General features: G+C 36.7%; 1 protein-coding gene across 44 annotated transcripts in view; it reads right to left on the bottom strand.

Annotated features, from left to right (window-relative positions):
- Window positions 1–484: 484 nt before the first annotated feature.
- The window catches only part of sox6 (SRY-box transcription factor 6), a 676,057-nt gene continuing 658,876 nt past the window's right edge, over window positions 485–17,665 (bottom strand). For all 44 annotated transcript variants that reach the window (XM_069898041.1, XM_069898034.1, XM_069897942.1 and 41 more), the window contains 2 exons: window positions 9,383–9,599; window positions 485–7,362 (listed from right to left, as the gene is read on the bottom strand). In XM_069898041.1, coding sequence (XP_069754142.1) covers window positions 7,059–7,362; window positions 9,383–9,599 — 521 coding nt within the window. In that variant the 3' untranslated portion in view covers window positions 485–7,058. The remainder of the gene's footprint in view (window positions 7,363–9,382; window positions 9,600–17,665) is intronic.

Below are 17,665 nucleotides of genomic sequence, written 5' to 3' on the forward strand. Positions count from 1 at the left end.
AACCAGTTTGCCACCCATGGTATCCCCCCCCCCCCACCCATGATTATTTCTCGCAGCAACTTGTCACTTTAAAAGCCTCAACATCTTCATTCTGCTTTGTCTCTTAAGTTACTTTTGATCTGAATTGTCCAATTCATCTAAAAAAAATTGAATCGAACAAATGCATATTACTTTTTAGAAATTATCCAAAGCAATCTAGATCCTTGATTCACCAGCAAGTTGAGAAATTATACCAAGCCCATTTAATACCTTAAAAAAACAAAATGGAAAAACACATTAATATGTCTAATTTAATGGATTTTTTTAAACTTCCAAATGAGCATTTTTCAATTTTTAAGTTGATTTATTTTGCAAACAAATTTGTCAAATCTGAAAAAATAAAATACCCATGTAATTTACTCAAGTACTGAAATTCTCCTATATTCCAATGAACAGCAAATATCATTTAATCCCTGAATAAATCATAGAAGAAACACAAGCCTCATAAAACAAAATTTATCTTTAATTAAGTGTCAACAGCAGTACAAAAGATGGAGTGATGGTGAATATATATATGTGTGTATGTATATATATTGAAAGAGAAAAGAGAGGACAGCACTGAGGTAAATGAGCTCTGTCAGTCTCATAGACACTCCCCAGAAGGCGCCATATCCCTGCATTTTCACGTTCATTGTAGCAATAAAAAGGCAGGACTATTACCCAAGATTTTTTTTAAATTGTACACATTGATAAAGTGCCTGCAAAGTCCAGAAAATAACAGGTTTGTTGTCTTTTGAACAGTGTTTTCATCATCCATATTTTTATTTCAAATATAATGGAGGCAGAGGAGGTCAGACTACTAGTACCACTAAAATAAATTTAACCCTAATTAATTGCTTTTCTTTACCTCACGTCAATACTGCAGAAAATAAAAGGCTGATTTACATTATGAATAATGCCAAGCAGGGGAAAAAATGACAGTAGGACATCAAACATAATCAAGGTTTTACATCATCCTTAGCAAACAAGTTGTCTTTTGTACTGTATAAAGAGCAGAATATGGGGAACATGATGATGGAGGTTTTTTTCTCTTATGTTCAATTACAAACTTTACACTAGACTGTACATGTCTTTTTTTTCTTTTTTTTGATAAATTATTTACATTTGTCAGACATCATCAAAGCAGCAGCAGGACACTATTCCTCTAGACACCCAAACATATACCTGCTGTGGGCACAGGTACCTGCATTGTTCTTTGTTCAAATTGCAAAGTTTAAAACAAAACTTTTTAATGATCAAATACTGTTGTACAAGAAACATGTGGAGTGGCCCTATCTTTCTTTAGAGCCACACCCACGGTTGTTATAGGGTTGAAAGCATAGTACCATGGCAACAAGAGTCCCAGTTGTCAGTCATACGCGTGTGCTAAACAAAATAACCTAATGAAACCTTTATACTTTAACAGCAGCTAGCATGTCAGTCCAGCAAGTCAGTGAATTATGGTGATTAAATTAACACGAAGAACAACATCACATTATACATCAACATGAAAACAAAACTTCCAATTGTGGAAGATAAAGTTACAGTAAGAAGCTATGTAGGAACAGCTTATAAGCATGTCTTAATGTATTTTTCAACAACTGGAAAAAAGTGGCAAATTCTTAACAAATAAACAAAATTGCTATTTAAAAACTCCTCTCAATAAAGCAGAGGACAGGGTATTTTATAAAATTGCATGGTGCAGCACAAAACACACGGAGACAATAGGAGACAAAGAGCGATTGCTGGTAGCAAGGCAGCAGTGTGCTTGGATACAAAAAACAAACTTGTTATTTGCACATTTCCCCATATTCCCAATAGCGGTGCACATTTCACTTGTGTGTTTCACAGCAGCCTGGCATCTTTGCTGGCTTGTGACATTACCAGGGAAAGAAAGAAGGGTGAAATGTAGGAATAATTCCCAAATGTTTTCATTAAAAATAGTAGATGAACTTTGTGGCTCCAAAGTTAACCATACAGTTGGTTTGTGGCAAGGACCAAGCATTTTCAATACTGCATCAATCTTGGAAATAATATGTTCAATACATTTTGATACAGAAGCCAGTTTTGAGATTAATGCAGATCAAGTTCTTAGGCATGTTTTGTAAAGCTAAACTGCTCATGTGACATTTTTAAACCATCTATGCCACAGCCTGGGAATAAAATATCTTTATCACAATTATTAATTGTTAAGGAAGGTAATTTCCAGGAAGGGTGCAGTTCACAATACACAACAGCCTTTGCCTTGTTGCTTACTCTACCCCGTTTACACATGGCATTACAAAAAAGTGGTTGCTGGAAATCAAGATAATCTCCTGAATTTTTCATACATATCTTTCAAACCTAGACTGAAGGATTTCTGCAAGTTTGTCAGTGACATCTCACCATGTCCAGATCCTATTTATTCGATGATGTTTAAAAGAATCACACTTAAATATCTCCCAAATTTAAGTAAACTGTTTGGTAAACTTTTTTTTCTTCATTTAATGAAATACCCACCACAAAGGGGGGGAAAAAAAAGCCTGCTTCCCATGCTAAAAAAACAATGGTACATGCGTTTGGTCTTTTCCCTTTCCAAATTAAGTTTTGTTAAGTACTCTTAAAACAGGCTTTTCCCTCAAGCACATTCATTATCTTCCTTCTATGTCTTCTAGGAAAATTGTTTTAAAGTATCCTTTAAATAACATTGAGATTAAGTTTGTTGACGTGCCTACCCTTGCTTGATATAGGCAAGCCATGATCTAAAATTGGGAAGGTATTTTCGTTGATGGTTGCAGCCACCTGCAACGATCCATAATAAGAGGGACACAAAAATGATGAATATTGAGGACCATCAGTATTTAAATAAGACCGAGGTAAAACAGTTAACTAATCTAACTGGTGGTATCATGAGAATCTCTCCTACTTGTCAACCTCCCCGTTGATTTTGTACCTTATTCCTGACTCTTTTGGCACATTTTGCTACTTGTTATTCATCAACACCTTTATGCCACTTAGAAACAGTTAGCAGAGTGTGTACTATCCCATTCCCAGAAATATTTTAGAAGTAACTCAAAGCAATTAGAAAATGTTTGATTTATACACATTTTCCCTCCCACTACCCCATGCCTTTCCTGCTTGATAAGGGTTTTACACAGAAGGAAAATGTGATCTCATAAAAAGAAGTTACAAATTTTGTCTGATTGTTTTCTTTCAGCTGAGAAGAGGGCACAGTACAATGATTCAAAAAGTGTTTCTCTCTTTAAATAAAATTATTTCCCTACTCCGCACATTACTAACTGTAACGCTATATATATCCTTATTATTAATAATTACAATTTAAAAAAACATGAGAAACTGACCATAAGCGAGGTGTCTGAGCCCCTCAACTACAGGTCCAATACTGCTATATCATTGCGGGTGTGAGTTCAGCATCTACATGAGGTACTGCAAATTTTCAGCATTTAAAAATGTGGACCAACAAACAATGATGTATAACAAAACAGTAAATACATAACTTATATTTCACTATGTATTCATGAACAAAAATAGAATTCTATTTCCTATGTTATATTTACAATTTAACAAAAAAATCTAAAATGAGATGGTGGATTTTTTTTGTTGCAACTTTGTTTTAAGCTCCAATTTAAGCAAATTTGTAATACTTCCTTTATTGATTGTCTTGGTAGAATAAATCTGCAATGATATTTTAGAGCCTGATTTCGGCTAATAAATATTACACAAACATTTATTTGATCTAGTCGACTTTCAAATACAATTTACAAAGAGATCATTAAAATAAAATAAGGTTGTTCTTATTTGTTTAGCCAATCAAGTGAGAGAGCTTATGACCATGGTTGAAAATAAATATTTTGTTGGAAATCCGTTAGGTGGCTGGTGAATGGAAGGGGTAAGAAAGAACAAAGTTAAAAGAAATGAAGGTAGATAACGGTAACAGAAATGGGGGAAAGGTAGAATTTGATGGAGCTAAAACAAAGTATTCATACATAACATTTTCTTTTTTGCATAAATAAAATTACTAGACATAAAATGACTCAAATCTGGCAACTGTGAGGCAGGCCCACACGAGTCTTTACAGGCGGCTTTTTGTTCATGTAATATCTCTTAAAACAGTTTCACATTAGTCAGAAGTGATTAAAAAATATCATTTATATCCAGTGCTCATAACACTTTAAAACATCCTGTGTGTGTGTGTGTGTGTGTGTGTGTGTGTGTGCCAGTGAGCGTGTAAATGTGTGTCCATGTGTGTATGTGTATCATATATATATTTTACGTACATACACACGTGTGTATGTGTATCCTATATATATTACATACATGCACACGCTACAAGCATAATCAAGTTTCAGTCCCAAAAAAAACAGTCCTTTGTTTTCCCACCAGCCTGCATTATTTCATATCGGCAGGGCAACAAAATAGCTTAAAAAACTAAATGTGTGGGTGTAATGAAAAACGAACTACAAAATGAACTCTCAAACTTAAAGCCATACACTGTCCCAAGTAAAACTGAACTTTAAAAATAAAACAGTTGAGGGGAGCTGTTTATTAGTAACAGGTTATATGTGAACTTTAATAAATTATAATTATGCAAGATTTGGGACCATTCCCTCACTCGTCCCACCCTCCCTCATTGAAGCCAGATTTAAGGTTCAAATATTTTCTTTTTATAATGAAATATTTATTAGTACCTTGAATGATTTCAAAAGAAACAAAGTGTTCATCAGTTATTCTCATTGCAAGACTAAATGTTCCAACTAAATGGTCACAGTCTAAATCAAACTGGTCCAAGATTTAATAATGGAACTCTTTTATTCAGTGGGGCTTTAGATAATAAGTAGAATTCTGCTTCACTTCTCAGAACTAGCCTGTATTTCCCCATTTTATCATCTGAAATGCACATACCAACAGTAGTTTCTTAACTCAGTAATGATTTTTAAAAAATTTTTGTAGTTCCCATTATGTATTTAAGACTAAAATCTGAATATGCAGGGTATGCAATTGAAAGGAACTTAATTCTGACTCATCTGTGCTATTTATATTTTTGATAAACCCCATTATATTCCTGCATATCAATTTAAGTTTAAGACCTTAGATACGTAATTTTCACAGCAATGCAGTAGATGAATTAAGACATTGTGATATTAAGTCAAAAGTATTCAATTTTCTCCCACCCTATCCCTGCCTCATTTGTGCTCATCAAGGTGAATGCCAACAGTGGAGAGGAATGGATTTGTTTTAAATAATTTAATTTAACACCATTGAATAGCAGATAAGACTTGAAAAGATTAAGACTTCCATTTACTGTATATTGGCATCTTTCATGTCCTGTTTGAAACTGTCCTAAAGCACATTATAGTCAGTGAAGTACTTTTGAAGTGCAGTCACTTTTGAACATAGAGGAACACAGGAATCCATTGTGCACAAAAAGATCCCACAATTCAATTATTTGCTATCAAAATATTGATTCAGGGATGAATATATTCACCGAAGAAAAGCAGGGATAAATCCTGTGCTCATCAACTTTCTTTAATATTTGTCCATGAAAGCCAGCTTAAGATTGCAACCAGGTGACAGCTCCTCCAACATTGCAGAACTCTCTCAGTATTGTACTAAAAATTCATCCTCAAGTTTTGTGCTCAGAGACAACAGTTCTCCCAAATAAGCCACAGCTGATGCTCCTCATTAGGCAATGTCAAAGGAAATATTGAGGGACTCTCCTCCACATTCTCCAACTCCTTTTCTTTCTTTTGATGTTCCTTTCGCTGTTCCTCCATTAGCTCAACCGCACCCATTCAAAGATGAAGTGAGAATAGCTACATTCTGGCGGCCATTGGAGGAGGGGTGGCTTGGACGGGAGCCAGAAAAAGGGCATTGTCTCCGAGTGTCTAATGAATTATTTCCATTAAAATTCTGCAAACTATGCTGGTTTGAGGAATGATTTCTATGCTGAACAGAATATCTATGATTTAGAATCATTGATTTTACCCTACAGTTTTTAAACATTTCCCCAATCACACTCCCTGTGTTTTCTTTTCGATTCATATTTTTGGCCCCTGGGATCTCTGGAATGACTAAAATGCTCTCACTGGAACTCAGCATAATGAGGTAAAGGGTAAGAAACCATTCTTAAGAAGACAACTGGGGCAGCTATCCGTGGTGTGGCCTGCATTGACAAATAACTGTTGAACACCCTATTTATGATGCATCAAGTGTCTAAAACAAAATTATGGGACACATGCACTCTGGCAAGCTCCTCCTCTGTCTCAAAGAAAAAAAAACATTTTTCCCATATTCCTGAGTAACCTCACTGCTGTCTGGAGAAACCCCTTTCCTAAATGTAATTATATATACTTTATTTCCTCAATAAATCGCAGACGATTGTCTAAGACTTTTGCAGTGTCTCCCAAGTAAGACTTTTCAGAGTGTTAAGATAAAACGTTGTTAGATGTTTGGCACTTTCTTTGTTCAAACTGTACAATATGAAAATCGAAAAGAAAAAAAAAAGGAAAGGAAAGCCAGTCAGGGCTCAGCTCTATGTTGTTTGTTTTATGCTGTGCCTTTTGTGCACATGTGCTGCTATTTTAATTTTCGTTCCCCCCCCTCCCCAACTTTATTTTCAAAACTACAAAATTTAAATTATTTTAAATAGTTCAGATTAAAAACACATTCACAAGTTGCTGGTTGGCACAGCATACCTGAGTGAGAAATATAACCCCCCGACCCTTAAGAAATAGTAACTAAAGCATTGAAAACAAGCTCAAAAAAGAGAAAGGAAAATAAAAATTAAGACTGCCAGATAGCTATGAATTTATATTAAGCAATAGCTTTCAAGTCCTGATGTTTTAATTTTTTGTTTGTTTTCAGGCTGTAGCCAGTAATGTAAAATGTCCATGATACTTTGTAAAAATTAAAAAAAAACAAATCAGAATGCTTCACACTAAGGAACAGTTAAGACCATTGCTGATGCATCTGTTGGAGCCACACATGCAGGCTCATCGATAACTTTTTGTTCAAAGTTAGAGTCTGATTGCAGTTGCTGCTCAGTTGGCACTGATAGCCTCCTGATTCTCATTGTCACTGCTATAGTCCGATTTCTGATCGTCTTCATAGTCCTCGTACATTTCCATTTCATCTTCGCCGTTCATCATTTCATTCACGCCCAGGTTGCCACTTTCACCCTTCATGCTGTAAGTGCTCTGGATGACTGGGATGCTTGGTTCCGGACTTCCGGACTCACTGGAACACTCAGATGTCAGTTGCGGTGATGCCACTGTAGCTGCCATGGAGATGGCACTGGGATACACTACACCTGCTGCCGTAGTGATTGGAATCTGAGGCTGCTGCCTATTTACAGATGAATACTCGTTGGTTAGCAAGTACAATCAACAGATAATTTTATTACTAAAGTCTTAAAACACTGGATAACATGACTCATTTACCTGATATCTAAACAATATTGTCATTGATGGTGCCGTGTAGATAATTAGTTAATTACTGCCTGGGGAGAACTATTTCACTACTCCATATTTATTAGATAATTAGTTAATTATTGCCTGGGAGGACTACTTCGCTACTTTTTGTTATGACTGCTGATACTTTTTGACATTCCGCCCATGAACATCAACTGGCACTGCATTCTTCAGGCAGGGCTGGCCACGATGTTAGCTATTCCATCCTATTCAGCAGTTGATGACTTTTTAAATGGTCCCAGAATTATTCCTGCCACGATTCTATCATGAAATGTATTGTAATGCCAGAACTCTCCCCAATGTCAAAGCGCCTTCTCACGCCTGCCACTCTGCACTTAAGAATATTAAATTTCGACCATACTTTTCTTGCACAGGTATCCAATTTGTTCCATTCATTCCCTAATATCCAAGCAATCACTCAAGTTCCACTGCCACTCTTATTTTGGTCACATTTCTAAACCAATCCACTTTTCACTGAGCTTCTGAATCTTTTATCAATGGCCATTCTGAAACACCCTGTATACAATTCTGGAATCTGGAGAATCTTATCAATTTGCATGATTTATCCTAACCCTCTGCGGTTGTGAATTTAATTCATTTTCATTTATGTGAAATTATAGTGATAATGGGGGTTTTCATTTACTTGTCATGCAATGTACACAATTCTGCCAAATAAATGGATTTGGGCAAAAAAGTGTTTGAAGGTTAGTTCATTTGCTGTGGTTGGGAGAATAATTTCATTCCCATTTCAACCAACTACCTATTTGTTGTCACGCGTTAGGAAATCAGAGGTTTCCCTCATTAAATTAGCCATTGCTCAATGTGAATTTATTAAGATAAATACAAATTATGAGATTACATACACTTGGAAACTCCTCTCCGGTCACTATTGTTTGTTACTTCCAAAATTCATTCCATTATGTTGCGAATCTTCTTCACATTTATAGCATTACCAGCCAGGAATTAATTTCTGGACAAATATGTGGTTCCCTGGTGACACAAGGTGGTAAATTTGGCCAGGGCCTTTAATATGATTTTAATACAGGAGGTTTGATGTCCCTTAATTTCTGTGGTTTAAGTGCAATAAGAGGTAATGTAATTTCAGACTCCCTTTCCCTATGAACCTTAGGGTCTAATGTGAAATGAGTCCTAACACTCTAAACACAGTTTGGAGTAAATACAAGCTTGCAACGCAACGTGTCAATTTTATATAAAGAAGTCATATGTTTGAATTGCATAAAAAGCATAAAACAATGTCACATTGATTCAGCTGGTCAATTTGAGATTAAGCAAAGGCCATAATGAACAGAACATTTATTCTCTAATTGATCTGACTTGTTGGTGCCAAATGCGACTGAGGAAAATACTGTTTTTGTCACCATTAACTTTCCTTTAACAACTATACAATTTTATGAAAAAGTGGGAACACAATTGTGTCAGAATATTTTCATGTTGAACTTGAACTCATGCGAAAATGAACTTGTTCAACTTCAACAATATCAAACATTCAAATCCAGATTGTTAAGTTGTGCATCTGAAGACTCGCTATATTTGCATCAAATTGTGGAAAATCGTTGAAGGGACAAGAGCTTTGAGTGATCTAGCTGCAGAACCATTTAAAGAATCTGAAGTTAAAAAGGGATATATTGAAAGATATTAATAGCCACTGTGTTTTCAGCATGTTTGTGGGTCTCATTAATATCCATTGGCCAACTATTTCACTGATAATGTGCAGGAGGCATCTGTTGATCTGCAAAAGTCTGAGAGGGGCATGCTGTATAACCTGTTCTTTTGTTTCTCTTGAACAACAGCCCCTTGCATATTAACCTTTTAGTATCAGCCTTTCAGTATCACAAGACAGAAAATACTTATACTTAGAAATCAATAACATGTACCCTACTGTGAAGAACTGTCTCATCTCCTGTCTTCGGTTTCTCATCAGTTGCTTGTATTCACCAATACGTAACTTCTTGCCGTCCACAATACAGGTGCGTTTTGGTCTGGGCTTGTACTTGTAGTTGGGGTATTTCTCTAAATGCATCTTGCTGAGTCTGGCCTGCTCTTCATAATATGGCTGCTTCTCTTGATTAGACATTGACTTCCAGCGAGATCCTGCACAAGACAGATACTGATCAAGTTGCAGTTCTCAACAGAGTAAAAGTTTCAATCACTATGCATTCTGTAATGTTGTAATCAAGGCACTGTTTGATTAAGCACGTGGTTCTAGTTTAGCGATAACTTTAATTTGATTATAAATTGCTGAGGAAGAGATTATAAAGATCCTTTGTCCAGAATTCATGTTTACAAATGCTGCCAATCCTTTGATCATGTAACTGTCTGGCCTTCATGAGAGTTTTAGCAAATTATTTTACTGTGACGTAATGCAATAAGGCCAGTCTCTCCCGAGATATATATTTCAGTAACAGCCTCCGGACAGTCAGTAAGAGGGAACACCTTGGTTAATATTCTTTATGCTTTAATCCTCCAATGTTTATCACCTTTTTCTTTCCATTCATATACCACTTTAAGTAATCCCTATGCCATCAGTGCTCTGTGATTAGTAAGGGATTGCTTAAGGTGGCATGTAAGTGAGAAGGGAAGGTTGAGAATCACTGCTCTAGACCCAATTGTTATTGAAATATTTTGCTTGAGAAAAATTGTAATTGTCCCATTTCCTTAGGAGTTATGAAACTGTGCACACAAGTCAATTATGTATGATTAAACCAGTGGTTTTCAAACTTTTTCTTTCCACCCACATACCACCTTAAGCAATCCCTTACTAATCACAGAGCACCTATGGCATAGGGGATGCTTAAAGTGGTATGTGAGTGGAAAGAAAAAGGTTGAGAACCACTGTTATAGCCAGTGCCTCCGTGGGCCAATGTGTAAGTCAGAACCATACAATTGGGAAGCAAGCAATTACGGAAAACTATACCTTAGTCTTTATTGGAAAAGAACTAGTACAAGAGTAAAAATCTAAAGCAACCTGGTGAGACTTCATCTAGAACATTATTCCCAACCTGAGGAAGTAATTATTTACAACAGAGGGGCTAAAACAATGGTTCACTAGATTTGATTGATGGGATGGGGAAAAGAATGTCATATAGATCTATAGTGTATAGCTCAGAAAAATTAGGGGATTTAATTGAAACAAACAAAAAAATGTCAAGGGTGTGGCTGAGTAGATGGAAGGATGATGCTTCACTTGACTGCGGTATTTATAATCAGTGTTAACAGTCTCAGAATAAGAGGGTGGCCATCCAGTGCACATCATCCAGTGTATATCAGATGTTCCTTTATCCAGAGAGCAGTGAATCCTTGGAATTTCTCAAGAATATGGTTGTATTGGCTCAGTTGCTGATGCAGTTACTTGTGACCAAATCTAAACAGCTCTCTGAACATTTACATTATTCTTAGGAACAGGGTGCTATTTTTCCTGCAGGCTTGCAATTGTTTATTTGTTAGTAAAAAGCTAATTTTGAAAATAAAGATTCAAAGCCATTATAATAGCATGCATGATTTTTTTATGCTAAACAAAATGTTCGTAAAAGTGAGGCACAACGTGAGGTGGGTGAAATGGCTATGGTATGTTTCATTGTTATCATTAAAGTCTTCCTTTTAAAGGAGACTGCCAAGTGAAAAATGTTGAAAGCATTAATTTAAGGATGTAAAGGCTTAACCCTACTCTACACGAACAATTCTCCTGGGGACAACTTGCAGAGCACAGTAGCCAGCAAAGGAAAAGAATATACAAAGAAGAGATATGGAATTTATTTTTGGAAACCCAACTCCATTGTTTCTTGCTTTTGAGCATGATATTGTGATATCAAATTTTCATTACATTTTCTACACTTTCTCCTGCTACCCCCATAATCTTTACCGAGTTTTATTATTGTGGCCACTTGCTGTGAAAATTGCACATGATACAGGACTTCCAAGTACTACATCTCTCTTTTAATCTAACCAACTTCAAACAGAGGTTTGTTTTGCGGAAAGGCACAATGCAGCAGTTTTTCTGCAATACTGATTGCAATTAAGAACAGCTTGTGCTGTGTGATAGGGTCTTGGTCAGAGCTTGGCTAATGTAAAGCATGATGTTACCTCTTAATCTACTCAAAAGTTTAAAACTGATAGAATATCATCACCAGTAAAATTGTATTTTATGAGCACAAATTATAATTCATAGATGTGTAACATGATGAAAGTGCAGCAGGTAGAACTTAAATTTCACTTGAGGTTGGATGGAAAGGTATTGAATGTCAAAGTTTTTTTTTCCCATCTGGAGGAAATGGAACATCAACAAATAATTTAAGGATTATTTTGAGGAACAACAGCCGTGGCAAGATTTTCTTTTTTCCTGTCGAAGATAGAATCAGATTCATATGGAATTCCTGTTGATTTTCCCATGATTTATGATTACTTTGGAGGCCGGTTATGATGTCACACAGGAAATCATGTTCCTCTCCATTTGTGAAAGCTCTGACATGCAGAACAATGGTTATGTGTTTTCAGAACAACATCTCAATTTGATGATATTTCATGAAGCATCCTTTTAAATTCAAATCTCATGCAAGGGAATGCATTCCCCTCATATTCTGGCACCTCTATATCACTATTCCTTCCTAAGATCCATAAATATGTCCTTCCATTAAGTTTGCAACCTAAACATTAATACTTTCCATCAGTTGCTAATAAACCACTGGGTTAGAGGCAATAGAGGAGAGAATATGAGAAAGATCTTACTGGCAGGAAATGGATCTCTCAAACTACAGGGGTGACCAATGTGGCAATAATGAACATAATAAAATTGTCTAGTCAGTTGAAAATTTTTTTTCAAGGCAACATGGACAGGATAGAGGAATGGAACTAAGTGAATGCTCTTCAAAAAACTGCAGGACTCACTGGGTCAAATGACCTTCTATTGTGTTCCTTGCCATCTTCCTCACCTTTCTCTGTCATATCCTCCAGCTCTGTACCACTCTCAAATTTTCTATTTTCCTTCCTATACATAAATAGGAGAAGTGATAATTGCCACTTGATTGGGGGTGAGAAAAAAAAAACTGCTCCCCCTGAGGAATATGTTTGGAACACTGCTCTGAAATGGGTAATGGTTCACAACTGTCATGTTAGCAAATAAGGAGGAAAGGACAAGATTGTCTTTTGCATACAGTATCTTAACTACATTTCCAATCTCTTGTCCTTTTCTCTGTTTTTCATACAACTGCTCAGTGTCACCTCAAGACCAGCTATTGGCAGAAGGCATTGGGGACAACTCTCTTGCACTATTAAAACTTTTACATTTGTATGTCCATGGCTGGTGTTATCATCATACCTTTTTCACATGATATATTCTACTGACAGCATATCAGTAAAGATTAATCTTCCTTGCTTTGAGGCATCTCAGTCCTCTGTGCAGTTGTTTTTTAAGTTTCTACTTTAAATTCCACGATCAAGGCTCCATGTCATCCACAATTGGCCCGTGCATCCTGAATATATTTTCAGTAGCTTTTTATGTATATGTCTTGACATAATGCAAGATTTTTATCAAGACATATAAGAAGGCCTGAAATCATTGCTCACTTTATTGCCCTGTTCTGTAACCTTTAACCACCATGACCATAAACTGAAAAGGTGGACTTATACAATTCCAATATGAATGATCAGTACGTTTCTGATTTATCCGAAAACTGTTTGAATATCAAAAAAAAGATACAGCTGAGACATAATGCCACATGTTGAATTTTTTTTTTACCCACTGGGCTCAAGTGGGGATGCAGGGAATCGGTTTTACAAAGGAGACATTTCTCCACAGGTTACACATTGAAGGAAAGGATTATTTATTTATAAATAGCCATTTTTTTTTGCCAAGAGTTGCTGCAACTTTGTGATAAATTGCACTGTGGCATTTTCAAAATTGTAATTGAATACTGCGCTCTCTCCCTGTTTGCCCGCCTGAGCTGAGCTCTCTTCCCACTCACCCGCCTAAGCTACACTCTCTCCCTGTTCACCTGCCTGAGCCGCACTCTCTCTCCTTGCTCACCCTATCAGCAGGGTTCCTGAAATTCTGCTGGAGGACAATCCCTGGGACTGTACAAGCAATTGCCTACCTCTTACAGCTGAGCTGAGACCTCGGACTCCCGGGCACCATTGGCAACAGCAGAGGGGAGGTGTCGAGGATTGGCGAATGCAGTGAGGAGTTGTTGGGTGGGGATCGACGACAGCCGATACAAATATTCTGCTGATGGTACTGGGCTGCTTAAGGAAATTTCTTGATTAACTGAATAACCGATATAGGTCAGGTTCCAAGCATTTCGGATAATCGGAAATGTTCTGTACTTGTGCTCTTTAACTGCCTTACTGCTGGTACTATCCTTTCATTAGCCTAAGATTGTACTTTATTCAATATTTTAAAAGTTGAATAAAGCATGCTATATTTTAAAACAATTCATGATAGACAGCATCAAAAAAATGATGTATTTGTGTAATATTAAAGGGATGTGTGATGATTCAGGAAATACCAATCCCCAGCACAAAGCTTTAAATGTAATGCCACACGGTACAAATTTAAAAGCCCAGCAATTCTAAAAATGTCATTGTTTGAGATACTTGAAGCAGAAAAGGCTTTCCATTTGGATGACTGAGGATTTAATTGTTGAGGAAAAAGCACACATGTTAGAACATTACCACTTGAACCAAAGTAGGTATGCTTGGGCTCTGAGGTCACAGAGGTATGAGCCTATGCTGCTAAAGTGTGCAATATTTTTATTAATTGTTTGCATCCAAGTGGAACTTTCATCAGAAGTTAGTGCACCTGAGGTTTCAGAAAAGGAAGGCTCAGCAGACCATTTCTGATGCAACTTTTGAATGTAATCTCTGAGGTACCAGTGACTAGGAGCCCCAGCACGTTCAAAAGGAAACTCCATTAAGTATTCTTTTTAAAAAAATGAAATTGTGATTTGGAGACATACCCAGACATGCTTCACACCACAAAATTCTCCTTTCATTTTAATTGCTTCTATTAAAAAAGATCGCAGATGACACAAAGTTGGGGAGCAGGGTTAGCTGTGTAGAGGATGCTAGGAGGGTGCAGAGTGATTTGGACAAGTTAGGGGAGTGGGCCAGGACATGGCAGATGCAATATAATTATCTAAATGGTATCTGATTAGGAAAAGGAAAGATGCAGAGAGACTTGGGTGTTGCATCAGTCATTGAAAGTGGACGTGCAGGAGCACCAGGCGGTGAGGAGGGCGAATGGTATGTTGGCGTTCATAGCGAGAGGATTTGAGTACAGGAGTACAGAGACCCTCCTGCAGCTGTTCAAAGCCTTGGTGAGACCACACCTGGAGTACTGCATGCAGTTTTGGTCTCCTTTTCTGAGGAAGGACATCCTCGCCATGGAGGGGGTGCAGAGAAGATTCATTAGACTGATACCAGGGATGGAAGGACTTGCATATGAGGAAAGGTTGCATAGACTAGGTTTGTATTCTCTGGAATTTAGAAGATTGAGGGGGGAGATCTTGTAGAAACATATAAAATTCTTAAGGGTTTAGACAGACTAGACACAGGAAAGTTGTTTCCAATGCTGGGAAAAACTATAACCAGGGGTCACAGTTTAAGGATAAGGGCAAAGTTTTTTAGGACTGAGATGAGGAAAAAATTCTTCTCTCAGAGAGGGGTGGATCTGTGGAATTCTTTGCCACAGGATGTAGTTGAGGCCGGTTCCTTGTCAATATTTAAGAGTAGGTTAGATGTGGCCCTTGTCACTAAGGGGATTAGGGGATATGGGGAGAAGGCAGGAACTGGGTACTGATCTTCCTTGATCATATTGAATGGCAGTGTAGGCTTGAAGGGCCAAATGGGCTACTCCTGCACCTATTTTTCTACGTTTCCATGTTTCTATGTATTCTATTGGATGGCACCAAAATATGAAGTCATCACCAGTTTTCGAACTATCTGGCTGTGGTATTCTGAAAATTGCTTTGAAATGTTGATTTTTGATTAAAGATTCTATAAATTTGGAATAATACTAACAAAGTGACAAATCTGTGTTTCCAATCCCGTTTATTTAATTGCACAATCTAAACAAAACCAATATAACCAAATTTAGTCATTGCACTGGGGTTTTAAAGTGCTCACAAGTTTCACGATGTTCTAACATTGTTTTAATTTAATTAAACAATTAGAGATAGCAGAACTGGATTTAACTGGGCCTGATCAAGAGTTTCTTTATACGATCCTAGTGTTCGATTTTTTTTAAGAAGGAAGGTTTGAGAATTTCAGACTTTGTGAAAACATTAAAAATGCAACTTTTAAGAAGATGTTTTGACTAAAAAGTTAAAGATGAAAATTTGTATGGAGCAACCATTTAAATGAACTTTTATTAACGCAGTATGCGAAGTTAAGCCAATTTAATTCTTTTAATATAGCCATTGTAGTTCTGATGCTGTACATTTCCAGCAATATTTACTTTAAAGATGTACTTCATATTCATTTTTATGCAATAGACACAATTAACCCATACTCCACCATTCCGCTCTATCATTTCAACAAATCAATTATTTAATAGAAATGCATAAAGAATTCATTTTTACATCCAGCCACATCTCAGACAATCTGAACATTAGAACAATTCACTATTGGGGCAGAAAGAGCTAACTTGCCTCTACTTTGTTCAGTGGATCCTTTGCCAGACAATTCATGAAACTTTATTAATAAATGTTGAAAGATATCATTTGTTTGAATAATAAATATTCAATTGAATGAAATGAATTGATGTTTATTTCCAATGAATATTGCAAATATGAAATAAATAAATCAAAAATATTGAAGGGACTTGAATATTTAAGAAACATATCCTTTATATTAATTAACTATTACAATTAATGGGTCAGTTCAAAAATGGATATAGCTTCAAATGTGGAAAAGAGTTAAACATTCTTTTAAGGAAAAACATTTATTTTATTTAACCATTTAATATATTACACAATAATGACTCCAAGTCATTACCAATTGAGGTTGCAGTATGGAGGAGGTCATGATCAATCACTATTCAATTAAACCATGTCAATATTGCACAAATAACAATGAAGATGTGTCCATGAAGGACAGCTCATTTTATTACAGAGAAGTTAAATAGGTGAAGTACACAAACTGTATGTTAAATTATTAAAGGAATATTATAAATTCAAAAATGGCTATATCCAGCTGCAACCTAGGGGAAAGAAAATCCATCTGTTTCTCAGTTGCTACTTGAACCTTGAAGCTGTGTTTTTATCCTCGTCACTGATAATAAACTGCTGACCTGGCAGTGGCTGCATAGGGAATTTGCTTTTTAAATCACAAGTAATGCTACCAGCTTTGTCAGCAGGACACAGTGCTGCGCTCGTGTCCGGCTCACGCTCCCCACAGTGATGCCCTTCCACTTCAGCTGGTATCCATCTCAACCCTTCACAACACTTGGATTCACAACAAAAAATGTTTCAGATGTAAGCCATCTTGTCTGAGACAGGATAATCCAAGTGTTTGGAGATTTGATTGCATTCCCTAATCACTATTCATTGCGATTAAGAGTCTTGTAGATAGTGTGAACGCCTGTGTTTCTGAATCTAAATACTATTCACAATAACCATCCCTTTTATGTCCCTTCCTCAAACCAAACAATAATCTCACTCAAGGTTATATTTAGCCATTTTGTCATCAGGTTGGTGGCTTTGCCTGCAGCAAGATTCAGTACGTAAAATATGGTTTTGTAAAATGAAGCCTTTACAATTGTATTAAGGTACAATTAATATATTAAATAAAGCCAAAAATTTGCACTATTTAGTCAATTAAGATCCAAGATTCCTTTAATTACCATGTAATAATAGTATATAACGTAATGGTACACAAAATTGCTTTCTGCTTGTCACCCAGTGCCCCTTACAGTAAGAAAGAAAGTAAGTCCTTTCAGAGACATTGAGTCTCCATGGAGTCGCAGCCTCTGCAGGTGAACAAACTCCTGTTCGATCCATTGACAACCCAAGCTACAGTTCCAAAGCTCTGATTCCATCAGGAAGCCTTCAGCATCCTTTGGGAGCCCTTCCTGCCCTCAACACCCTCTCGAATCTTGACTCCGGTACCTGATTCCCATGAGCCAATCTCGAGCAGCCCGCAGCCCATGCTAGTTGCCCGCCCCCTGT

The sequence above is a fragment of the Narcine bancroftii genome, chromosome 1 (assembly GCF_036971445.1).
Source record: "Narcine bancroftii isolate sNarBan1 chromosome 1, sNarBan1.hap1, whole genome shotgun sequence".
NCBI lineage: Eukaryota > Metazoa > Chordata > Chondrichthyes > Torpediniformes > Narcinidae > Narcine > Narcine bancroftii.